We start from the raw sequence: 26,026 nt of genomic DNA, 5'->3' as shown, positions 1-26,026 counted from the left end.
CTTATGTTAGCCCCATCAAATACTAGTCAGATTATTGGGGCTTAACCACAAAAGGCAGGCTTTCCCAACCTGAAGCCCTCCAGGTGCTTTGAACCAACTCCCATCAGCCCCAGCCAGGTAGTCTGGAGAGCACCAGCTGGGGAAGGCTGCACTAAGGTAGAAAGAACAGCCTTCCCAGATCAGACCAATAGTCCCCTCTTGTTTCTGGGTGAGTTATTGCAGGCCTTTATTGCTCACACAGCAAATACATCACCTACATGCCTGCAACTCAAGCTTTATCAGCAGACAGCAAGCTATCTTAACTTCCCCGGTGCAGCCGGCCTTAAGAGGGGCATCCTATGATTTCCTTGTATTGAAATCAATTATTCAGTCTGCTTTTGTCCTTCCATGTTCACAGCTTACAATAGGTTCCACCCACCCAGTTCTAAAGCAACAATGAGGGCCTTCTTATCACGTCAGACCTTCCACAGAGCCCTTGTCTCTCCTTTGACATGTAGTGTCAGCAGCGGTGCTGGATTTATTCCTCTGCCTGCTGCCAAACCAAAATGTCAAACCGATTACTGCAGCAAATGCCCTGCTGTGTATGGGTGGTGAGTGGATAACAATATTTCCCACTTGCCAATTCAAGCTGGGAAAGGGGGACTTTTGTGTGCATCTATCAGACATTTTTTAAAAACAACAACAAACTGAATTGCAAAGATAATATTGAAATACTGCAATATTTATTTGCTGGTCAGTATCAGTATCAAGAATAAATATATTCTCAGGGCTCAGAAAGGAAGTCTAAACGTGAGCCTTAACCCCAAACTATAATGCGGGGTTTTTTGTTTTTTTGAAAATGAAAGCATGTGTGAGTGTGTTTTCCTCTTTGTTTATAAAAATATTTATATATTGCTATGCATAAAAAAAATCAAAGTGGTTTACAACAATTATACAGAAAACCACAGAATAAAAACATATGACATTTTAAAATTGGAAATCAAAGTATTTTGCAAAGATGCATTCTTAATTGCTTGCATAAGCCCGATGGAATGGAAGAGTTTTCAGCAGGTGTGTAAAGGTGCCTGCTGCTGACGCCCCTTTCTGAGTCACAACAAATTCTTGAGAGCCCTTTGAATCAGGGATGGATGACTCTGCCAATTTTGGTTTCTCACACCTGCAGCTAAGTCATACCCACCCACCCTGCACTCCCGAGTGGTACCTACAGAGCAGCAGAGCTTCTTAAGCGACTCTTCCACCCAAAGAAAAAGGACACGAGCACGACAGAACTATGAGTGGAACAACACTATAGAACTGGGCTTACGTGATCGCTCTCAATATTTTGCATCAGCCTCGGGTCATCAAATTCGCAAGATTCGCTGGTGGAAGGAGGAAGTTGACTAGAAGTCGAATAAAAGGAATGAAATATTACCTCCTTGAAACATATGCTTCCATTAATAACACACAGGACTCACAACATCATCAATTACCAAACTCGGGCATCAATGGAACTATTCTTATCTGCCTTCCACCAGGACAGCAACTCCTTAGGAGGCAAGAGGGCATTTTCTCCCCAAACATGCAGGCTATACATTCTCTGCAGCATTGTATTTCCTTAATCCAGAAGCGTCTCACTGGGTGGGACAGAGCCAGCACATTAGCTTCCTGGAAGGTGGTTTGCTGTTCCTTATCAGGAAGGAAAGGGGCAATGCTGGATTGGTTCCACTGGTGCTTCTGCCTGGGTCTAACTTCCCCACCGCCTCACCCTTCACCCTCTCCCTCCCGGAAAGCAACACTAACCCACCTGGAGATCCACTTTCAGCTCTATCTCCTCTGCAAATAGAATGCAGTTCACCCATTTCCCCAGCTGCCCTTCTTATTACTGCCTCCCCTGCAAAAGCATTCTCACATTTGCCTTTCAACCTGGATTACTGAATCACACTGGGGTTGTGTGTGGCTTCCCTTGGACTTAACCCAGAACCTGCAGCTAGGTTGTTTACATCACATAACATCCAAGGGAACTGCACTGGTTGCCAATATGCTATCAGAAACAGTTCAAGGTTTGGCTTTTGGCATTTAAAGCACTAAATAGTCTGGAGCCAGGTTGCTTGAGGGGATAGCCTGCCTGTTATATATCCCTGTCCAGAAACTCTGTTTCCCAGGTGGGGGACCTCATGCCCTGGAGACCAGGCTTCTAGTGTTGCAGCTCCAGCATTCTGGAATTAAATCACCAGATGATATTAAATTAGCATCCAGTGTTTTGACATTTAGGCGGCTATTGAAGCTTTCCCTGAATCATTTTATGGAATATTAATCTTCCAATTGTAGAAATGGTTATATTGCTTTTTATAGTAAAAAAAAGTTTATGGAGTTTCTCACCTTTTACTTTTTTATTTTATTGCACAGTGCTTCAGTAACCTTTGGTTGTAAAGCAGTTTATAAATCTGCAATTAATTAATTACTTAATTAACCTCCATTAGCCACCCAGTGGCAAATCTCTGCAAAACGTGCTCAATGTTTGCCCACTTGAACCATTCCACAAAGCTAAAAGAGACATATGCCCCTCAAAATAATGTCAGTCAATATCTGCTTTACCTGAAGTCTTCTGATGAACATTCTCTTGCTAATTCCGGAAAGTGACTAAAAAGAAAGAAAGGAATATGCAAAATTGGTGGGAAAGTCTGATCTGATCATAAGAAAAAGATGGATCATAGTGCATACCTAGATCAGGGCAAGTGGACCTAGGTCTGAAAATCTCAAGCTAAAACACATCCATCCAAGGAACCAAAAGGTAAAGGTAAAGGACCCCTGGATGGTTAAGTCCAAAACGCTTCTGGAGAAACAGGACACTGTGACGGAAACCAGAGCGCATGGAAACATCGTTTACCTTCCTGCTGCAGTGGTACCTATTTCTCTACTTGCACTGGTATGCTTTCAAACTGCTAGGTTGGCAGGAGCTGGGACAGAGCAACGGGAGCTCACCTCATCGTGAGGATTAGAACTGCTGACCTTACGATCTGCAAGCCCAAGAGGCTCGGTGGTTTAGACCACAGTGCCACCCGCATCCCCTACTTTCCCCCCCTTTTTAGTGGCTCACTCTTGTTCTCTTCTCTCTGCCTACAAAGTATAACAGTTTTCCATACAGAACTAAGAATTTGCCGCTTCAACAAAACTGATTCATTAAGCTATTGCAATGTATCTATATAAAATGGTACATACCCATATGTTACTCCCGCAATGCTGCATTTCTTAAAGTTCATAATATTGCATGTTAAGGTGCCCGTTTTATCAGAAAACAGGTATTTTACCTAGAAGTCAAATGGTAGGCATTGAAGTTATGATATCTGTACAATGAAAAGGGAAGTGCAAATTATACACGAAGGTTGGCCATCAGAAAAGACATGCTCCTCCTTTCTTCACATGGTCAAACAGAAATAAAGTAAGGTTACCAGATTTTTTTCAATGAATCCGGGGACACTTTAAATACATACATACATACATACTACACGTTCAGGACGTTGATGCTGCAGCGATGACAGTGGCAGAGGGAAGGGAGGATTCTCACTGCCTTTCGGAGCAGCCCCATCGCAACTCCTACTTGCGTGTAAGCAGGAGGGGGCGGGGATTCCTCAGCTGGGAACGGAGGCTTCCCGTTGCCTATCTGAGAGATGCCTGCCCCCTCCTGCTTGCAGGCAAGCTCTGATACAGCGTGAAGTCTCCCTTCACAGCTGAGAGATCCCTGTGCTGCTCCTGCTTGCACACAAGTAGGAGTTGGGAGGTTGCTCTGATAGGCAGCATGAAGCCTCCCTTCACAGCTTAGTTGCTGGGGTCAGGGAAGGTGGAGGCAGCCCGGAAACTGCATCTTAGAGCCCCTGCACCACCATCATATGGGGACTTCCGAGCAGCTCCTGAAGCCAGCCAGAGCCAACTGCTCTGGGCTGCTGAGACTGCCGCTGCTGCATTTCCCGGGGACATTAGATGAAATCCAGGAACATTATGGGGATGGAATTTGTCCAGGGACTTCTGGGGACTGTCCCCGGGAAATGGGGACGTCTGGTAACCCTAAAATAAGGGTTTATATTCTACATCATTTGGAAAAATGGCAGTATAAAAAAGGAATAATAATGCAAATGTATTACTTCTGTCACCTGCTTAAAAGAATCACCACTGCAGGAAATAATAAGTTATAGAGTTGTTCAAAAGGGCACAGAAAGGGTCATTCGTGCCACTAAGGATTTACTAGGTGCTACAATGGATATTACACAAACACAGTCCCCAACAAGAGAGTGTTCACTGTAATTCACAATGCTTTTTAGAAGGCTTGCCTACATTCTCTGAGGAAGGGATCTAGCAGTTTATCATTGTGAATTCTCAAGCCTTGTTCATAGATTGCAAACATGGAATGAAAAGTACTGCACAAGTCTAATAGTTGGTTTTTCATATCGTTCTCTGCCATCATACCACATTCTATCGTTCTTACCTGGCCGAGTTCCTCATTAAGGTTTGAAGTCCTGGCCATTGCAGGTGTATCTGTTTCATGATAATACATATCTATGTCCTGAAAGCAAGGAGAAGTGAGGATGCTTAAAATGCAAGCCTGTAGATGCCTACACAGAAGTAAGTTCCAGTGAGTTCAAAGGGGCCTACTTCCAACTGAGTGGGCAGAGGATTGCAGCCTCAATCAACATTTGAATCTAAAGTGTTCTTCATGAAGTATATTCTACTTTTATCTGCTTCACCAATGTTTTATGCTGAGGTTTCATTGCTGTTCTGATCTATTTTACTAACAGTCTCATACCCACCATTACTCAGGAATGCTAAGAATCCAAAAATCCAGTGCAGTTTTGAAATCTGTGGTTAAAAGCTGTCCAGTTTTTAAAGGTTCAGTCTACCTTCTTGATTCGAAATAAAATCTAATTGAATCCAAAAATACATACAAAATCTGTTCATTGGTCTAAGGAACCACCATGCAAAATATGGGTTACATACAAAATACAGTCAAGGAAGATGTCAGCAATGGGTGATTTCTGCATATTAAAATCTCCTCTGATAAATTGTGAACAGCAGGAGAGACAGAGGGGTCCCTGAGTTTAATAAATTTGTTTTTCTTTTGCATATGGAAAGTTTTTCTGGCAATTGAAAAATCGATGTTTGCTTTTGCATAGTGAAAGTTTTGAAAGTCTTCCATGCAGCCAGCTACCAACCAGGTTCTAGCTGTGGCTAGAAAAGAGATGAAGATTCATGCACAGCTTTGCTTAAATAAATGTCACTCTTATTTATTTAGCATTTGCTTGATTTGCTTCCCTGCTTTTACATTCCAAGTACTTACCCAGTTTATAAAAAGAGCCTGAGTAAACTTCACGACTTCCAGAGTCACCAACAGACTGATGGGAATGAGGTTGTTGTACAAGATTATGAAGGTGAGCAGGTTGTATCCAAAATTGCCTGGGATTGTTTCTGCAAGCCAACATGGAGAGCAGAGAGAGAGAGAGAGAGAGAGAGAGTGTCACTAGGGAGGAAGGCATTGGTTCATGTGTGGGTGTGTGTGTGTGTGTGTGTGTGTGTGTGTGTGTGTTTTAGCACCTTTATTGTTCAAATTGCAGTACAATACCAAAACAAACTGCTACCAATTTCTCATGTGCCATTGTTGCAGTATTTGGCTGGAAAGAAGTGATAAGCATTAAAATCAACGGCATGGCCCCTCCCAAACCCAATGTGAGTTGCTGGAGGTTGTGAACTCTCAAGAGATGTTATTTGCAAAATTTAGGAATGGAAACCACACTGTGTCAAATTGATTAGATGTAGTTTGGCCCCTCGCTTTCCACATATCATGCGGTGATCTTTCCATGAGAGCGAGACACGACACTTCCAGCCTCCAATTATTGCTGACCAATCTTAGCCTCAGGGAGGGAAGTGTCTCTGAAACTAACTCACCATTGGTAACTTACTCCAACAAAGTTAAAGTCATAGTAAGTTCCTCAAAAAGTGAGGTGTGCATTTTTCAATAAATGAAAGTAAATAATCAAGTTTTGCTTTAAGGCAGGGGTAGAACTTTTGGAGCCTGTGGGAGCATTTCCAAACTGAAGAAACAGTCTTGGGTTCCAAACACAAACACTGCAGTCAAGTACACACCACAACCTATTCCATTGGCTATGAGACAGTGTTTCTTTATTTCAGTGGAGAGTGGGAACCCTGCGGGTGCCACAGAAACCTTCTGTGGGTGCATTGTGAAACCCTTGCTTTAAGACAATCCGTAGTACCCCAGTAGTAGTGTTGATACAGAATCCTGTGACAGCAAAGTGTGACTCAAACTAGGCTTTTGCATCAGATCTCATAATTTCAGAATACTGGGTTTCTGAGTATCAAAGTGCTTTGAAGCCACCACATATAGTGAAATAGAAGCACATATCAACATGAGATTTCTAGACAAGAAAAAAGTTGGAGAAAAGGTCCAGAAGGCTGATATAAACACTCCTGTTAAATGGAATTTATGTTCTGATTTGCAGTTCCCAATAGAGCCAAAGGTTCTTAAGACAGTCAAAGAGAATTCCTAAATGCAACCACCTCTGAACTTTAGATTGTAAGAAATTCAGCTTCTGTAAATCACTGGAGGGAAGCAAAAGTTAGGATAACTTGAGTGAAGTGGCCTTTTCTTACACTGTATGCATAGACCAGGTGTTCATTTTAAGAGGCTTGTTTTACCATCAACTCTTGAAAAAGGTCTCTTCCCCCACCTTCAGCTCTGATAATATAAAAAGAACATGACAGAGGCTGCTTGCATTGTCCTGGAGTTAATAATATGAGCTAACAATGCCCTCTGAAGGTTTGGGGTTTTTTTTTACATGCTGTAACCTCAGATCCTGAGATAACAAACCTCCCTCTGCTGCCAAGTAATTGTTCTTTACAGCCATGACAAACTTCACAACAACTGCACAAAACAGCCAGCTAACTCATGATGATGGCTAAGAAAGGAAAAATGCCTCTGGCAGTTTGCTTCTGACTCAGAGCTGCCTCAGATTCATCCTTGCACATGTTGACAAAATACAAGGAGGCACACACCTTTTAAAGCACTGTGCAAACCCGTCCCAAAACACAGCCCCACTTTCCACAAGTGCATCTCAGAAGAGAGCAGCAGCTACACATTGACAACCTGTACCGCAAGGCAATAACAGGGTGCAACTGTACCGTAACCCAAGTAAATGCATGCTTCTATTTCCACACACGTGTTACCTGGTTAACAGCAACACAGAAGAATATGAGGATGTGCAGTGGATAAACTGGCATGGGAAGGAGGGGGGGCTTAGCTCTTCCTTCATAGGAACATTGGAAACTGCCTAATACTGAGTCAGACCCCTGGTCCATCTAGCTCAGTAATGTCTAAACTGGCTGGCAGTAGACCTCCAGGATTTCAGACAGGATTCTCTCCCAGTCATACCTGGAGGTGCTGGGGATTGAACTTGGAACCTTCTGCATGCAAAGCAGATGTTCTACCACTGAGCTGTGGCCCTTCCCTTAGCAATTCTCCTCTTTTTCACTCAGAAGGCTTATTTCCAGGGGCTGCGGGGGGAAGCAAAGGAGCATGGTGTTGTAGGGAAAATAAGCCAGAAAGCAAAAAACACCTTTCCCACACCAATTCTGCCCTGCAAACGCTGCCTCTGCATTATCATCCCATGTCAAATATGGAGGTGGGAACTCATCCTTCCACCCTTCATCACTGCCTCTTCTACACATCTAATAAAGGTAAAGGTAAAGGGACCCCTGACCATTAGGTCCAGTCGTGACCGACTCTGGGGTTGCAGCGCTCATCTCGCTTTATTGGCCGAGGGAGTTGGTGTACAGCTTCCAGGTCATGTGGCAGCATGACTAAGCCGCCTCTGGCAAACCAGAGCAGCGCACGGAAACGCCGTTTACCTTCCCACTGGAGTGGTACCTATTTATCTACTTGTACTTTGATGTGCTTTCGAACTGCTAGGTTGGCAGGAGCAGGGACCGAGCAACGGGAGCTCACCCCGTCACAGAGATTTGAACCACCGACCTTCTGATTGGCAAGTCCTAGGCTCTGTGGTTTAACCCACAGTGCCACCCACGTCACTAATCTAATCTAATATCTAATCACATCTAATATAAGAGCACAAATTGCGCCTGCTGGATCATGTCAATGGCCCATCCTGTCCTCGCAGTGGCCAATCAGACGCCACATCCTGCACTTAAGGATCCTGTGCAGAGGAAATGTACCATCCTGCTTTCCCTTCTGCTCCCACCATTTGTCTTGTTCTAATTCTCGCAGATCTATTTTTAAAGGGCAGAGAGGGGCAGAGTGAGCAGCCAGGCGCCATTAGGACAGAAAGAGGCTTCCGCGAAGAAGCCACGCCATCAAAGCCAGCCCAACAAGGAATGCCCTAAATGTCATTGGTGAGAGCTGATGCCCTCCTCCAAGGAGATCAAAGAGCTTTCTCTCGGCACGGCCACCCAAAGGGCAAAGCATCAGAAACAACAGATGACAGCTGAGAAAAGCAACTCAGAATGACAATCGCCACCAGTAACAGCATTGTTCACAGTATTTAAAAGACATGCATTTATTGCTATGGTGTGGTGGGGGTTTTTTGTTTTGTTTTGGTAAGCATCTGCAGCATGAGATAGCAGCCGGAATGCATTTTAAGAACCTGCGACCCACTTTGAAATGCAATCAGTAAGGTCCACAAACCGTTGGTGTGCACACATTTGCACTTAGGCCTCCTTAATGCCACTGCAGTGGAGTGGAGGGGAATTGGCAAAATCCCAGTAAAGAAGTGCACCTTTAGGGAAGGTTCTATACTTCCTCAAGTGCAGCTGTAATACTGACATCATGGCATCACCATAACTCTCTTTATTGAACCCATGCAATGAACAAGCTTCAAGTTCTAAGGATCTTGTGATCTGGGTGCCAAATGGCTGCAAACCAGGATTTCAATAGAGCTCAACAATTGAAAAATCTGAAAGATTTAAACCTCTCCTTATACTATAAAAAAAACTGTGGGCTTTAGCTATAGCAGACAAGAGAATGCATAAACTACGAAGACACTGGGGTCTTCTGCAAAGTGACCAGGAATGCATCCGAGGCTAAAAGAGACACCCTTCTTATGATTTCAGTTTTACTCCAGTGAATTTCACAATAATCCTGTCCCCACCTTCGCTCCTCCATCTTCACCTGTTGAAACCTGGAACAGTGCCCTATGCTGGCCCCAAACAATTTCTGGATCACTGGCCCTGAAACACAAATGCCTTCCTTTCCCTCCCCCTTTTCTGTCCAGCAACATCTATTGTCTTCTCAGCCTTTTGTACGTCGGTTCCAACTAAACCTGCTAAAGGGAGGTAAACAGGACCAGGAGGAAGCAAAACACAACCCTACCCTTGTATACATAACACTGCAAAATGATCTCTGTAAGCAGCTGAGACAATAAGGGCAGGTGTTTTTCCTTGGCACCAACGCACAGCTGCTTCTTTCAGGCTGAAAGGCCAAGGGAAAAGCCTGGGAGGGCAAGTGAGAACAATATGGGAGTCTGTAGACAGAACATATTTAATTGTTAAACTGTACAGAAGTTAAGGTGAGTACCTTAGCTTACCAGTGCATGGCCAGATCCGAACCATACATTTAAAGACTGTGGTGCCACTTGAAACCGTCATGGCTCCCCCCAAAGAATCCTGGGAAGTGTAGTTTGTTAAGGGTGCTAATCATTGTTAAGAGACGCCTATTCCTCTCAAAGCTACAACTCACAGAGTTTCCTGAGGAAAGGGACTGACTGTTAAACCACTCTGGGGATTGTAGCTCTGTGAGGGGAATAGGGGTTTTCTAACAACACTCAGCACCCTAAATAAACTACAGTTCCCATGATACTTTGGGGGAAGCCATGGCTGTTTAAATCGGCATCGCGGTGCTTCAAATGTGTGGTGTAGATGTGGTCTTACTTGTTCTCTTAAAGCAACAGCGTTTTTGATTCTGGAATAAGAGGATCACACATAGAGAGACAAACACAGATGCTGATCTTGCTTACTGTTTGAGCCAAAGTACCAAATGACTTCTCCATGTGTTCTGTTCCATAGTAAGGCACCCACAGAACTCACTAGAGCCATGACGAGCAGGATGCAGAACAAAATGAGAATCTGCATATTGGTCACTTTCTCCACATTTGATCTCTTCAATGGAGCTTTGGTTGAATTCTGGAAAGGAACAGCCAGAGAAGTGGAATCAATTCACCGAGCTCATCATATAAGAGCCAGAGGAACCTGTGTAGCTGCGTTATATACCATCTAACCCCATAGTGCTTGCACTGCTTCGCCAGGATTTCAGGCAGGAACTTTCCCCAGAAATACAAGGAGATGCTGGAGACTGTACCTAGAAGTCCCTCTCCTGCAGAGTGCAATGATCAGTTGGGTACAGAAGGGATGAGACTATTCTTTAGTCCCAGGCTATACACCAGAACCTTGAACTTATCCTGGTATCTGACTAGCAGCAAGTGTAATTCTTTCAGCAGCAGCGTAACAGGATGGCAATGCTCATCTTTCCTTGGTGGCCATTCTGAAATTCCTGAAATGCAGGGGGTTGGACTAGATGACCCTTGGGTCCCCTTACAACACTACAGTTCTATTATTTTAGTCTGCCCCAGTGTGAAGAATCAACAAACATTCTCACTTCTTCCTTCCTTTGGGCAGTTAGGTCTTAACTCGCCCCTGGGGAAAGTGAGGTGAGGCTACCGTTAGGAAATAAATCTTTGCAAGCTTCATGCAAGTGGTCCATGTTAAATATCCATCTGTATTTTAATTGTATTTGTATTGCTTGCTCTTTTCACTGCTTAAATTGGATCTTATTGTATTACAATTCAGATTCCACAGAATTCAAATTGCAAGTGCAATAAAACACAATATATAAGAAATAAAAGAAGCGGTGAAAAGGCAATTAAAAATTAGCACAGCACATTAAAACAGCTAGACAGAAAAAAATAATTAACCTCAGCAACTTTCAAGTGGTCTACGTGGGGCAGGAAGTTTGGGAACCACTGTGCTAGAGGAGTGGTGTGTATCCTCCCTAGAAGTCTCCCACTTTGTAAGAATTCAATCCTTCAGTGTGGCAGCACTTGCACTTTTGAACTCCCTGCCTACTGATGACAAGCAGGTTCCTTCGCTGTATTCTTTTTTGGCTCCTGCTAAAAACACTTCTGTTTAGACAACTCTACCTAGATATTTAGAAAATTGATAGGAGTTTAAAATCTGTTTTTAAGCTTATTGTTATTTTAACTTTCTGAAAGTCTTAAATTAATGTTGTTAATTCTTCTTGTAGATAAATTCACTGTTTTATCCTTTTGGTAAATCACTTTTTAAAAAAACAATCCAGTATAAACACACACACACACACACACACACACACACACACACACACACACACACTATATATATAAAAGAAATAAGCAAAGGTGAAAAACTGGCAAATCTACTCTTTGGTAATGGAAAGCCAACTTTACCTGCATAAGTTTCGTATCGTGTCCTGTGTAGACAACAATTCCTAAAACCCACTGAGTGTTCCTTATCTGTGCACCTCTTAGTAAGATCTGGTCAGGTCCAATAGGAACTGGACTGAGGATGAAGAAGGAGAAAAAGGTTGGAGGTGGAAACAACAGCATGGTCCAAAAAACAAGATGCACCACAAAGATGTTCTTAAAATTTAAAATAAAATAAGAAAGGTACAGGAGGAATTTTGCATTGCAGTTCCCCAACCAAGTAATGTGTACAAAGATGTGTGTACTAGGTAAAGTATGCAAAAAGATGCAAAGAATGTGTTTCCTTAGGGGATTTTTTTTTTACAATAGAAGAACATATTAGGCTAATTTTCATGCAAATATGTGTATAATAATAGAAACCTGCATTAAAATGCTGGTGGATTTTCATGAGGACATTTTAAAAAAATCAAATCAATGTGGAAATATGGAGAACCGAATTTCATATTGGAAAAACAAGAAAATGAGAGAAAACAGAACGGAAAGGTTTATCCATCCCTACCAGAAGGACACCTGGGCAAAGACCCACAATCCCCTGTGATCCTATTCCCTCATGCATACAAAGCCAACCCCTCTTTCCAGCTCCCTTCAAGTGTGCATAGCCATGCACGGGGGAGAGAAGACCTTTGTGAGAGAGGCCCAGTATCCTGGAGTAAAGCTTAGGCACATGGGGTGTGGGGGGATGGGCATTAAACATGACAATAGTTATTCTTCTATCCAAGGAATACCTTTGGCCATCTAAACGCAGGTTTCCAGTGAAGTCGTACAAGTGCCGGTTGGGCCCTTCGCACTCTATCTTCCCAGACGTTTTCATCACTTCTTCTTTTGACTGGAGGCAAGCAGTCTGGGTCAAACCCTGCAAGGGACCAGTCCACAGGCACAGTCACCAACTAAACTCTTCTTTTCTCGTGAATTAGCACAGGACTACATCACATTGTGCCCCTCCAGAAACTGTTGGGACTTCAACACTCCCATGAGCCCTGATTGTTGGCCACGTTGATGGGAATCAAGCAACATCTGGGGGCAGCACGTAAGTTACCCCGGGTTCAGGGTCTATCATGTAAAGCTGCCTGCCTTACACTGCATTAAGACTCTCCTGGTTCTACTAGAAGTACCGTTCCCATTGTGCCAAGCTGTGTCAAATGCGGATGCTGCTGGGATGCAGCTCAGACAACATCTTTCTCATTTAAATAATAAAAAAGGACTAAACTGTCTGCTGCCTCATCTTAAATAATGATTCCCTGCCCCAATTGATTTTTGACAACCCCCTTGAAAGTTACTGGGGATGACCAAAGGAGAGGCACATTCTAGGCCATAGTTTTGGAGGAGTCATAACACAGTATTAAAACATGCAGAAGGTCCTGCCATTTCTCTCCAGCTAAAAGGATGAGGTAGCAGATGACGACAGCTCTGCCTGGAAAGCCACTGCTGATCACTTTGGACCAGACAAAGGACCTGTGGCCCTCCAGCCATTGTCTGTCTCCATCTCCCATCAGCCTCAAAAAGCATGGTCAATGGTCCATGGTCAAGGATGATGAGCGCTGTAGTGGAATGGCATCTGGAGGGCCAAAGATTCCCTGTCCTGATGTAGACAATACTGGACAAGACAGATCACATCTGACCTGGTATCAGGCAACTTCACCTGTTCCTAAGCCTGTGACTACAACCCTAGAGAATAAGTCTCCCAAGAATGCCTTCCCATACCCCTCTCATAGGTGCTGTGGTTATGCTAAGTTGAGCAATGGGTACATATTTACGTGGCTGCTATAATGAACAACCAATATTCAGACATGCAGTAGAAAGCCTCTTATTCCAACTAATATTTCTGCTATTCCTAGTTGTCATTTCCTCGACTTTTCAAAAAAATAAAAAGATTTATGTTGGTTTTTTTACCTGCCGTATTTTAAGGTTAGTCTCGCCATCGAGATTAGATGTTTCAATATAGCACATCGCCTGAGGTTCACTGCAAAAGTACAGCAACATGTTATATATCATACACACCATGCTTAAGAAGCAACCTCTAAAAAGAAAGGTGCCTGAAAAATAAGTAAGAAAGAATAAAAGTACACTCACTGGCTCACACAATAATTCAAGCAGTGATTTTCCCCAAAACTGTTAACTGAATTTGTGGTGTTTTGTTTTTTAAAAAGAAACTCTATCATAAGGATTTCATTTATTTTTTAGTATGCAAACAGCGCAGAAAATTAATGCAATGCAGGCTTTATACAAAATCAGGAAACACGGCACCTTCAGAACATGCAGACTCTGGTGAACTGAGGCCTATTTAAATAAATGAATAAATAAATCCTATGCACCATGGGAAAAACTGATGTTACCAAAAGCAATCCTTTGCAGAAATGTCCAGCACAAATAGCATTAAGGGACATTGGCCAGACTTTGCCATAACGCAGCATCAATTTATGTAGCAGTGTGGCAGAACCCACTTCCAGCACAACACTGTTCTAGTAACATCTGTATGGAGAAACCACAGATGCAAAACAAATTATGTGGTTCATTCCCCTGCAGTGCAATCCGCCTTGAGGACCAACGGTGGTAATGAGATGGAACCGTGTCATCCTCTCAGCCCATTTGGTTTCTCCATTCTGACATTACTTGTAATAGTAAGGAATTGAGCCTCGGGTGTCTGTGCCAATATGTAAAAGAAGAAAGTATCTTTCACGGAACATGGGAAGTTGGCTGCTTGCTCTTTACCTAATGGGAGAGGGTTAATAGGAGAGCATGAAATTCTGCAGAATATTAAACTTCAAAACTATGGTTTGATGTGCTCACTTGTTCCAAAGTTAGTAACCATAGGTTTTCCCAGTGAACAGGAAACTATGGTTAATTAGAGGCTTCCTGGTTGAATTGCAGCTCTCACACAGAGGAAGGAATAAGGGGGGTTGTGTATTCGCATGTCAACTTAATAGGATTGCCCAAATGCAGCCAGTGTGCTGCTCTAGTGCACATTCAGATGCTGCCCCTATGAGCTGAAGGTGCCTGCATGTAACCAATTCAGGGAAGGGAGGAATGAAGGCCGTCCCATATTATCTGAATTTCTTTAAGTGCAAAGATTGTTTCTTAAAAAACCTCAGTTTAGCAGAAGCATCATTTCACACCCACTCAGCATATCTGACCTGGTAGATAAAATGATCATGTCTGCTGGGAGGTGCTGCCCATTGGTGACCTTCACAAAATCTCCCACTGCCACCTGTTGAGCCAGGGGCAGGAGTGCAGCAGCATGAAAAGAGAGAAAACGAACAGAGAGAAAGACAAGAGTCCATCCATACTGTTAGTTAGTCAATCCTCCGTACCAAGAGAAGCGGGGAAACAACAGTGTGTTATAATGAGCATTCACAGTTTTGAGGGGAGCCCATTCGCTGCAGGGACAGAGTCTGGGGTCTTTGCCTCTTGCCATCCAGCAATGCCTCCTGAGTGGAAGTGGCAAAAAGCAGGCATTGATGCCATGGCATCAGAAGGCAGATCCTCGAAACGGGAGGGGAAAGGGCTGCATCCAGGGACTCAAAGAGAAAGAGGGAGCTAGGGAGAAAATAGAGCAGATGTGGAATAGACAGGGACACCAGGAGTAAAGAATTGCATGGCTGACTCTGCCCTTTTCTTTTCCTGGTTTTATCTGCCAGCGGTAGGTAAAAGGTAAAGGGACCCCTGACCATTAGGTCCAGTCGTGGCCGACTCTGGGGTTGCAGCGCTCATCTTGCTTTATTGGCCGAGGGACAGCTTCCGGGTCATGTGGCCAGCATGACTAAGCCGCTTCTGGCAAACCAGAGCAGCGCATGGAAACGCCATTTACCTTCCCACCGGAGCGGTACCTATTTATCTACTTGCACTTTGACATGCTTTCAAACTGCTAGGTTGGCAGGAGCAGGGACCGAACAATGGGAGCTCACCCCATTGCGGGGATTCGAACCGCCGACCTTCTGATCAGCAAGTCCTAGGTTCGGTGGTTTAACCCACAGCGCCACCCGCGTCCCTCTGCCAGCGTTGTATCAGGCTAAATCCAGTGGACTTCAATGGCCTATAATCAACATAACCGAATGAAGGGTTGTAACCTAAGTGAATGGTCCTATTGCACTAAGCCAAAGGTTTTCATCCTTTTATTCCAATTCACTTTATCCAACAAAGGTGTTCCAAGTTTTGCTTCCTTCGATGTTTTAAAACATATTCCTCTTTTCAGGGTGAAGCATATTAAAGCAGCTTGGGTGATGTTTCCTTCTCACTTTCATTTGCAAATTTGTTCCTAGTTTACATAATGTGGCAGCTACATCGTACCAACGGAAGGGAGATACATGTTCTGAGTGAAATGAAATGTACCCCTTCTTCATCAGCCCATTTTAAGCAGTCTGCACTCTAGAATAAAATATGATGTATTCAAATTGGCAAGGAGCTGAATGACAACATTGTACCCTATTATCCTTCCTGGCTTTCAGGATTTTTACTAATGTATTAATGCTGTGCAAATGCTGTCTTACATATTTAATTTCATGATCTGCCTTACTGGCTCCCCCCCCCCCCAGCAGCATTATTAACTAGGGCTGTGCAAGCTCCACCCCATCCCACCCCTGACCCAATTTTGGGCTGAATTTGGAGATCTAGCCTTGATTCGCCCACAAACAAATCAACCCAGACACAATCCGAATCCAGAAATACACACCTGTATTTTTCTGCTCCAATAGTTAACCAACATGGTCACACTGAGCATGCTCCAGCACTCAATGAGGAGTTTTAGTTGTGGGTTTTCTGTCTATACTTCTAGAAAGCTTTGTGTTCCCCCAATCATGCTGGTGCCATGTTTCTTTTCTATGTATGGATGGCGCCATTTTGGCTGCATATGGACCCACCACTTGGAAAAGAAACCAACCACTGCCACATAGGACTCTGAACTTCTTTTACCAGGGCTCCTTTCTAAGTGTTGTCCATCTCCTCTCTGCTTCCATAAACAATGAGTGACACATCTATATCAAGCAAGCAGACATGCATTTATATTACACAATTAGTAATCATTCCTTGCTTGGGATTTAAAATGGGAGAGCACATGTGACCTGAGAAACACTAAGAATTGCTCTGTGAAGATATATGAACTAAGAACCTTGAGCTCCCATCCCATTCTTAGAACCCCGGTGCAGATCAAAATTATGAGTTCATTACAACATTTAAAAAGTACCTAATTCACAAGTCATCTTAAATGTAGTTCTTACCTCTTTCCACATAATATTCTGCCACATCCCATTTCTTAAAACTGGAAGAACAAGGAAAAAAGAAAACTGCATATTTCTCGCTCTCTCTTTTAAATTATCACATATTAATGTGTTCCCTATCACTGATTGGTCTATGAGTCATTGATCACTCTAAAAAGAAAGTAGAGTGGGGAGGCTCAGAAGACCCTGACATCTCCCCAAAATGCTCTACAAGCAAGTTTTAATGCTACAGCTTTCTTTTTTCATTGGGTTGGCAACTGGGGATCAAGCAGAACTCCCCCAGGGATCAGATTTGTTCTAGCAGTTGCTGAAACAATCCCAAATTCTTAAATTAATGTGAAGTTCTAAGTGGCCACATTTGTATGGTTTAGCATTGTTAGAATAAGCCTAACTTATGCCTGCCCCTGCAAACTCCCCATGTCTTTGCCACTGTGACTGTGAAGAGCACGTTGCAAACTTCCAGTTTAGAATTAACCACAATTAGTATGTCCTCTAAACACCCAGCGAAAAATAAGTCAGCTTCATAAACTATGGGTTGAAGACGGCTGCTTCCGACTAACCATCGTTAAAATGAACCACAGTCTGGCCTTCTTTGCACATGCTAAACCATGACTAAGGCTATCCATGGTTAATGTTAAAGGTAAAGGGAACCCTGACCATTAGGTCCAGTCGTGGCCGACTCTGGGGTTGCGGCGCTCATCTCGCTTTATTGGCTGAGGGAGCCGGCGTACAGCTTCCGGGTCATGTGCCCAGCATGACTAAGCTGCTTCTGGCAAACCAGAGAAGCATGGAAACGCCGTTTAGCTTCCCGCTGGAGCGGTACCTATTTATCTACTTGCACTTTGACGTGCTTTCGAACTGCTAGGTAGGCAGGAGCAGGGACCAAGAAACGGGAGCTCACCCTGTCGCAGGGATTCAAACCGCCAACCTTCAGCAAGTTCTAGGCTCTGTGGTTTAACCCACAGCGCCACCCACGTCCCCATGGTTAATGTTAGCAATCATCTATAAAACGGTCAGGGTCCCTTTACCTTTATTAAACTTAGTTAAAGCTGAGGCATCACACATTCACTTAAACCTCACAATTACATCACAAAACAGTTAGATGCACCAGCAAGAGGAGCTGAGTCTTGAGAGTGGTTTGAATATTTTGCTGTTCTTCACTAGTGACTCTGTAGCTTTTGGGTAATGACAACTCCTTAGCCATAGTTAAGGAAGAGGCCCAGTCGATATGTAACACTAAACCAAGATTAATGTCAGCTAAGGTTGACAAACCAGCTAAAAACTTTGGTTAGTGAGTAACCTTTCACAATAGTTCACAAACCATACTTAGGTGGCCAGGGTAGGTTCACACATAATACTGAGCCATGGTTTAGTGTTATGTGTATACCAGACCCAGAAAGCTATAGTTGATAAAAGAGTATAGGGGAAAGTTTCTGAATGCCAGATCCAAGCTGCAGCAGAGGAGGAAGAGGAGGAAATCACAGGCCCAGAAGGGGAGGAGGCTTGTTCTCAAAACCAGCTCAAGATAACCTGTCATTATTTCAGATAAATCTACAACATTAAAAGGGGGGGTGGGCACTGAATTTTGACCCATAAAGTATGCTTTAAATTAAAGAAAGAAAACCTGATGTTCTGCCAAAACCTCAGCCAAAAGTCAATACTGCACATTTTAATTTAAAAACGGGAGCTTGCAAGTAATTGTATAAACCAGTGTAATTATTTATCTCTCAGATATGGATTGCCACTGCTAAAATCACTTAAGGGAACAGATCTAAATATACTCAGGCAGCTCATCATATACAATATACTATTCTATGCAATTATACACCATGGTGGTGCTTGAGACGAGCGCGGTGACTGCATCGTCACTGATTGCTCCAACCCAATTGATGCCTATTTGTACCTTTGTGGAATTAGAGACAATGGGGCTGTGTGAAATGATGCAGAATGCGGCATTAATCACTCAGTCGAAATAAAGCACGTCTCATTTTCATTTATTTAGATTTGAATCTGCCATTGCCCATGACAATACAGCAAATAAGACAAAGGAACAGGAACACAAAGAGAAATAATGAATATAGTAATTAAAGCGGGATAAGGCACGTTCTTGCAGAATTGATAATGACAATAATGCAGTGTCGTTTCGTGCCCCCTTGGCGCAGTGTAATCAGGTACTACTTATAACAATTAGGCAAAAGGTAAAACTTCCAATCATGACTAATTACCAACATGTGGCATCTAAACCATTATATACTTTCTCCCAATTCTTTCTCTTGCAGGTTATATTAGAATTTAGTCATAAATCACAAATTTTTGAAACCAAAAATAATCCTTGACCCACTTTGCACGTCACAGTAAACCATAGCTGCTGGCTTTCTATAAATGCTTTTATCTGGACAACTTTTCCATTCCCTGCTAACATATGGAAGGAATGAAGCATGATCCTTAGCTTAGTGCTGCCTCCAAAAGTTCAAGTAAATCATGATCAGTGAGCCCAAAACAAACCTTTACTACAGATCATGGTATATTGAAAGTGAAATAAACCATTCTCATATATATTATTTCTGCATTTGTATGAAATCCATCTTTTAGTGTGGCAGCACCTACACCGTGGAGCTCCCTGCCTACTGCAATCAGATGGGCATCTTCACTATACTCTTTTTAGTGCCTGCTAAAAATAGACAAGTTTATCCAGAGATGCAAAATGCTGACATGTGTTTGATTCCCCCCCCCCATTGCCGATTTTAATTGTGTGTGTTTTTTTTTTACTGTTTTCAATATTTGTTTTAACTGTCTTTGACTGATAATTTCGTTTTATCCTTTTCGTGAATCGCTTTGAGGGCTTGTATTTTTACAATCAAGCAGCATATAAACTTTGTGAAATAAATGAAATAATAAATAAGACAATCAGGTTGTCTTATTTATTATCCCCTCCCCCTCCCCCCGTGTGTACTTTATTTAAAAGGAAATTAAAAGAAGACCTTACCCACTGTTTTCTTTTTGTTCACCGTACTGTCAGCCTTGTGTCTTTTCTATTGGGAAGACAAAGTACAAGCATATAGTTGGAGAAACACTGAGAAAAGTGATCTGTGCACCCAAAAGGCTAAAGCAAAGCAGAGGAACCGAGAGACAAGCCCACTTCTATTATGCTTGACATTTTCCTTAGTGTGCAAAGGACAGAACTTTACCATTTGCATCAAGTTCCAAAATGTATCAAGGCCTTTCAACTCTCTAATGGGCTGACCAGCCCTAGCGCACACAATGAATCTCTGTACTTGCAAGGTGCTTTTGCTAAGAGCTCCACCTGCTTCATATTATCCTGATAAGCCTTACAACACCTTGCAAGACAAGTTAGTATCATTATCCCCAGAATATAGAGAATGGAATGAGGATGGGGGGGGGGTCACTAGTTTGTGGAGGCAACTAGGAAGAGTTAGCACCTTTGGTTTCAAGTACAGTGGTACCTCGGGTTACATACGGTTCAGGTTACATACGCTTCAGGTTACAGACTCCGCTAACCCAGAAATAGTACCTCGGGTTAAGAACTTTGCTTCAGGATGAGAACAGAAATCGTGCTCTGGCAGCGCGGCAGCAGCAGCAGGTCCCATTAGCTAAAGTGGTGCTTCAGGTTAAGAACAGTTTCAGGTTAAGAACGGACCTTCGGAACAAATTAAGTACTTAACCCAAGGTACCACTGTAGCTGGAAGGGGCCATAGCTCAGAGACAGAGCATCCAATGCTTTGCATGCAGAAGGTTCCAGGTTCGAATCATGGCACCGCCAGAGAACCCAGTGTGAAATCCTGAAGAGCCACTGCCAGTCTGTGTAGAAGATACTGAACTATATGGACAAATGGTCTAACACAGTATAAAGCAGCTTCCTATTTCCCCCCAAATGTAAACAGCCTTCACTTTAACATCCCCCACAGGCTATAGTGCAAACCAATAACCGTAAAGCACGACGGTGCTGGAAACTGTTATAAAACTAACAAATTACAGTAATTTTCACCCAACACTCTCAATAGCCCTCTTAGAGTGTATAGTATTTTTCAATCCTTATTCCATTTAGCCACACAAGAGCCCTGTGATTTAGGTCAATAATGTTACTATTTTACAGATAGGAACCGAGGCGAAGATAAGGCAGACTGCTGAAGGCCACCCAATAACCACAACAAACCACAATCCAAATCCAATCTCCCATGTCTCCGGCATTATGGACCATTCCTGGCCTGCGTCTAGCAGGCAAGCATTTCCAATTTTAGCTCTTCTACTTTCTACCAACCAAGGGAGTGGCTTTGAGCCACGTCCAACGCATGGTATATTGCTTCACCTATACATTTTAGATAAAATAAAATAAAAATGCAACTTTGTGCCAGTAATTTCCAAGGCTGTGCAGACACCGTGGAGCCCTGGGCAGAAACTTCTGAAAGGACGGATTATTTCGGTGGCATAACTTCATCAGTGTTCAATAGAAACGGGGCTTTAAAGGCCTGTCTCAAGGTAAAGTTGAAATGTTTTGTCTGCAAAGAAAAGCCAAATGAATTTGGCTAGGATCCAAAGAGACACACATGGGGAGTTTCTGCCTGCACAGTGGCTCGGAAACCTCTTGTTGAGGAAGGCTCTGTTACAGCTACAGTTTTAATTCTCTTTGATGGATGTCTGTGATGAAGTAATTAGTTTTGTTTGCTGTACTTTTTTATCCATTCCCCCCCCCCCCCTCCAAAGATATTAGCTGAATTGTGGTTCCCAGGAGGTCACCTCTCTCCAGGCTACTTACAGGGCCAGGTCTGCTAAATTTTAGCACTACGAATGCATCACGTCAGGAACAAAGGAGGCTGCCCTTTCAAAGGTCAGACAAGGCTTCTCTAACCCAGAGCCTCTAGATGCTTTAAACTACAACCAGCATAATTCTGGTGGTCAACAAAAGAGTAGCATAAACACTGACAACTGGGAAACACTGGCCTGTGAGCACTCTGGTTGGAGAACAGCCTTTACCAAAGGTGTCATGGGCTTTGAAGACACTCAAACTCAGGATGCAAGGGAGAAATGTGCTAAGAGGAAGGCACACTTGGCAAATTCACACCGTTATCAACTCCGGCCCGGAAACCAATGTCCCCACTGTGGAAGGAGGTGTAGATCCAGAATTGGCCTCCACAGTCACTTACGGACTCACTGTTAAAACCATATTTATGGAAGACAATTTTACTCAGCTACAAGTGATCACCAAAGAAGAAGAAACTACAACACCCATCAGCCCCAGCCAACATACTCAATGGAATCAGATGATGGAAGTTGTAGTCCAAAGCTTCTGGAGGATACCAGGTTGGGTAAGACTGTCCACCTAGCAAAGCCTTGTCTGTTCAGACTAACAAAAGCTCTCCAGGGTCTCAGGCAAAGGCCCTTCTCATCAATTGCTACCTGATTGATTTTTAACTGGAGGCACCAGGATTGAACCTAGAACTTTCTACATACAAAGCGAGAGCTATTTTTCAGCCCTCCATCATGTCCCTGCAAACCATTATCTGGGCTCCACGCATCAGGCCTGGTCACTGGCCACAGCAGGAAGTGCAAGTGATGAAACATTGCTCTGGGAGGGACTAAGAACTGGCAGCTCTAGCACTGATTTCTGGGGCAAGGTCGCACCCCAGTGGGCCTGCTGTGGCCTGAAGACTCAGAAGCAGATCAGCAACTGGAACACCTGAAAGCTGATGGGAAATGTGTGGACGCTTTTGCATCTCCATAGCAGCTCATAGGGCAGGGTTCAAATAAGTTGTTTCGTGCAAGGAACAAGGTCCAAAAAAGCAGCAGGATTTTCCCCCTGTGGACCCCTTGCATTTGCTCTGGAGGGTTGGGGAAAACCCTAGATCATGTTTAAGGGGTAAGCAGAGGGGACAAGAGGGTGGGAAAGTCTTGTTGTGTGAGTGGACTTCCTTCCCCACGTGCACAAATCCTCCAAAACTATGTTGAATCCCACCCATTTTTATGTTGTTGTATTTCAGATGTGCTGTGAGAACTTTGGTAATTAGGCTGGTCATATGACAGAGTTCATATAATCGAGCAGTGCTGCCCATTAAGACTGCAGACCCTCATAGACTCACCTATCAGTAAGCCCCACTGAACTCAGTGGGGCTTATCTCAGGATATAAAATTAAGCTTTGTAACAACAGAAGAACCCTGATGAATCAGAGGCCAGGTGCTCATCTAATCCAGTATCCTCTTACAGTCTGATGGAATGGCTACTTCTAGGTAGATGAGTTGAGAGAGAGAGTCAAAGGCCTGATTTCCTGCTCTTAGCACATTTGTTCTTCTTGCACGGTTCTGTAATGATCCTGGGTGCAATGGCAGGGTGGGATTAAATATCAGGAAACTACATAAATAACTAATACATCCCGATGCACAATTGGTGTCCTTTGAACGCAAGGTGTCCATGGATGTCTCTATAGGCTCCTGCCCCATACACACAAATGTCTCTTGCATGACCACATCTAAGTTTCAAAGCATCGGAGGAACATTGGTTAGAAAAGACAGAGAAGTGCCTTATACTATGTCAACCCACTGGCCCATCTAGCTCAGTGCTGCCTGCACTGACTGGCAGTGGCTCTCCAGTATTTCAAACAGGAGTCTCTCCCTGCCTGGAAATGCCAGGAATTGAACCTGGGACCTTCTGCATGCAAAGCAGATGCTCTGCCACTGAGCTATGGCGCTTCCCCTCCAACAATAGATGGTTGGCCTATTTCATCCAAATGCCCAACGTATACTCACATAGTCTTCAATAATCTCCTTGATGCCAGCAACCGTGAGAATAAATAGCAGTGGCACCAAGGTGGTATATCTTCCAGTTGGTGAGACATCTGGAATTTGCTGAAAAGGGAAAATAATGATTATTATTTTTTTAATGTTACTAGAACACGGCTATGACCAATTATTTCTCCTCCTGGGAAAGTACTGAGAGAAAAAAGCCAAAATTCCTGATGCCATTCGCTAAATGAAAAGCAACTTCTGGAGGGAAGAACTTGTAGTTGAAAGGTGAGCGGTGAGGGTAACTTAAATCTATTCTTTACCTGCTGTTTCTCTACTCCAAATTGTGACTCTTTCTCTACCGCTTTTCTTCCACCGGATTCCAAATACATAAGGAAATATGGTTTGGTGGGGTGATTTAGAGAAGAGAATGACTGGGCAATGCAAGGGTGAAGCATCTCTAAATTCCCTTGTCTTGAACTTTTTGTTTCTAAAAACCAGTGTTAGGGCTCTACAACACTGTAGATGTGGTGCAATGCGTCATTAGCCTCTGAAACTAGGGCCTAACCTAGCAAACTGCATAGGTCTGTTGGGCTCAGGTCTCAGAGCTCTGTTAAGGGACACAAAGGGTGTGCAACACTGACCCCTTTCAATTGGCAAACAATACAAAGGCTCCTGACTGAAGCATCCCAGGATCATTTCAAATACAGGTTGGCTGTCTCCCTTTGTGTGCTCAATAGGCCTGTTTTACTCTAGCCTGAGCCTCAGAGATCCTAAGCTGGAGAACACATCCTCCAGGTCTAGGTTTAGTTAATGCTACCCTTGGTCCCAGCTCTGTTCTGATACTCTTACATATGGAGGTAGACAACATGTTAGCCTCCATATGTTGTTGAACTGCAACTCCCATCAGACCCGGCCAGTATGGCAGAGAGTTATGGGAGTTGTAGTCCAGCGACATCAGGAAAGGCATGATGTTGGAAGCCCTTAGCACAGAACAACAGCCCGAAATAATTTGCTGCCAATCACTCCCATTGATTCTATGGAGCATGATCACTGTGTCATGCAATGGTGAGGTCCCCAGTTCGGGGGTTTCATCATTGCTATAGGAAAGATATGCCCAGAACATTCACTTGTAATTATATTAAACGGAGGGACAAATGTGGTCCGTTTAATTTCGCAACAGAGGCCTACCTGCAGTAAGGCAATGAAGAGGAAGAAAGCATTAGCCGCTTTTCTGATCTGCTCATACAAGAATCGAGGTAGAAATGTCACCACGCTGTACTTGGCTGTGCTGTAAGTTTTCAGAAACAAAAAAGGAAATAAATGAAGACTTCGTTTAGAAGGACACAGGGGGAAACCTGGACCAAATGAACTGACGTTAAATTAAGCCAGCGGGGGGGGGGGGGGGATCAAGTCAGTCCTTTCAAATCAATATGTGAACTTCAGCCTTTATAAATTGAGATGTCTAGCAAAGTAAAAAATAAAAAACTCAATATGATTACTGTAACACACCGCCAACAAATTCGCTCAGTTAACAGCAGCGAGCATCGTATTCCATACATCAAAACTCTGCTGGTTTCCACAAATTCTGAGGTCCTGATTATCAGAACCAGAAAGGTTTTTTTAAAGTGATCCAAATGCTCTGAAAATCTATTCTTGATTTACAATAAAACCTCAGTATCATGGACAGTTCTCTATGGGTTGCGTGCCATTAAGTCCTACTCGGAGTAAACTCACTGAAATTAATCAGAATCATAGAACTGTAAAGTTGGAAGACACCCCAAGTGTCATTCAGTCCAACCCCCCTGCAATGCAGGAAGCTCAGCAATAGCTGAAAACTGAAAATGGACCCAAGTTCATCATGCCTTTTAATGATAATGGACCTTCTCTGAGTAGGATTGGCACTGGATCGAACTCTATGAGATTATTTTAGCTTCAGGTTATGCTGCTGAAAACAGCACATCTGTGTCAAGTTCTCCCCTCCCACCTCTTAATTGCATTGACATTGTATTGCCAGTAACTTGTTTTTAAAAGAGCAAATAGTTTATTCTCCAAAGACACCCATGGTATTGTCATTAGCAGCTATAATGTTGCAGCATCATTGTGGCTGGGAATGCATGGGACACAGATTAAAGCGCGGTAAGAGTAAAGAAGAGGAAGGAAAAGAATACACTGAGAAGACGGTGCCAATGGAATAAAATGGCATCGAAACAATGCAAATACATTTGCAATGAATATTTGTTTATTTATCATTTAACACAGTCGCACACAGCTTAATAAGACGGTCCCCAAGCAGTTTAAAGAACAAACATGCACAACAACACTCAGCCTGCTAGCACATGCCTTGCAATTCATTCACACAAATCATCCAGTAACAACTACTTGTTCAATAGCACTCAACCCATTCTACTGCCACTAAACTTGTTAACAATTTTATATATCGCCTTCGTCCATGCATGTTCCTGTACAACCGGGGTTCCCCACTTCCTTCATCTGAAGACCAGCTCTGGAGCTGCATTCCACTCTGAGCATGGAGGGCATCCGTCCCTCCTCTTAAGTGAAGAGGAACAC

General features: G+C 43.3%; 1 protein-coding gene across 9 annotated transcripts in view; it reads right to left on the bottom strand.

The window, feature by feature from the left end:
* The window catches only part of ATP8A2 (ATPase phospholipid transporting 8A2), a 308,445-nt gene that overhangs the window by 222,342 nt on the left and 60,077 nt on the right, over nucleotides 1-26,026 (bottom strand). For 6 of the 9 annotated variants that reach the window (XM_081909320.1, XM_081909321.1, XM_081909322.1 and 3 more), the window contains exons 3-16: nucleotides 24,647-24,746; nucleotides 23,480-23,578; nucleotides 19,707-19,752; nucleotides 16,721-16,761; nucleotides 14,642-14,715; nucleotides 13,401-13,470; nucleotides 12,236-12,363; nucleotides 11,475-11,586; nucleotides 10,011-10,176; nucleotides 5,309-5,436; nucleotides 4,460-4,537; nucleotides 3,199-3,287; nucleotides 2,575-2,619; nucleotides 1,304-1,379 (exon numbers count right to left, since the gene is read on the bottom strand). In XM_081909320.1, the coding sequence (XP_081765446.1) occupies nucleotides 1,304-1,379; nucleotides 2,575-2,619; nucleotides 3,199-3,287; nucleotides 4,460-4,537; nucleotides 5,309-5,436; nucleotides 10,011-10,176; nucleotides 11,475-11,586; nucleotides 12,236-12,363; nucleotides 13,401-13,470; nucleotides 14,642-14,715; nucleotides 16,721-16,761; nucleotides 19,707-19,752; nucleotides 23,480-23,578; nucleotides 24,647-24,746 (1,252 nt within the window). Of the gene's footprint in view, nucleotides 1-1,303; nucleotides 1,380-2,574; nucleotides 2,620-3,198; nucleotides 3,288-4,459; nucleotides 4,538-5,308; nucleotides 5,437-10,010; nucleotides 10,177-11,474; nucleotides 11,587-12,235; nucleotides 12,364-13,400; nucleotides 13,471-14,641; nucleotides 14,716-16,720; nucleotides 16,762-17,280; nucleotides 17,356-19,706; nucleotides 19,753-23,479; nucleotides 23,579-24,646; nucleotides 24,747-26,026 lie in introns of those variants that run through there. The other 3 variants (XM_081909327.1, XM_081909326.1, XM_081909328.1) reach the window with 3 other exon arrangements.

This window comes from Podarcis melisellensis, assembly GCF_964234715.1.
Source record: "Podarcis melisellensis genome assembly, chromosome: 4".
Classification (NCBI taxonomy): Eukaryota; Metazoa; Chordata; class Lepidosauria; order Squamata; family Lacertidae; genus Podarcis; species Podarcis melisellensis.
Note: the sequence above shows the minus strand (reverse complement) of the source record. Positions and strands in the feature narration are given on the sequence as shown.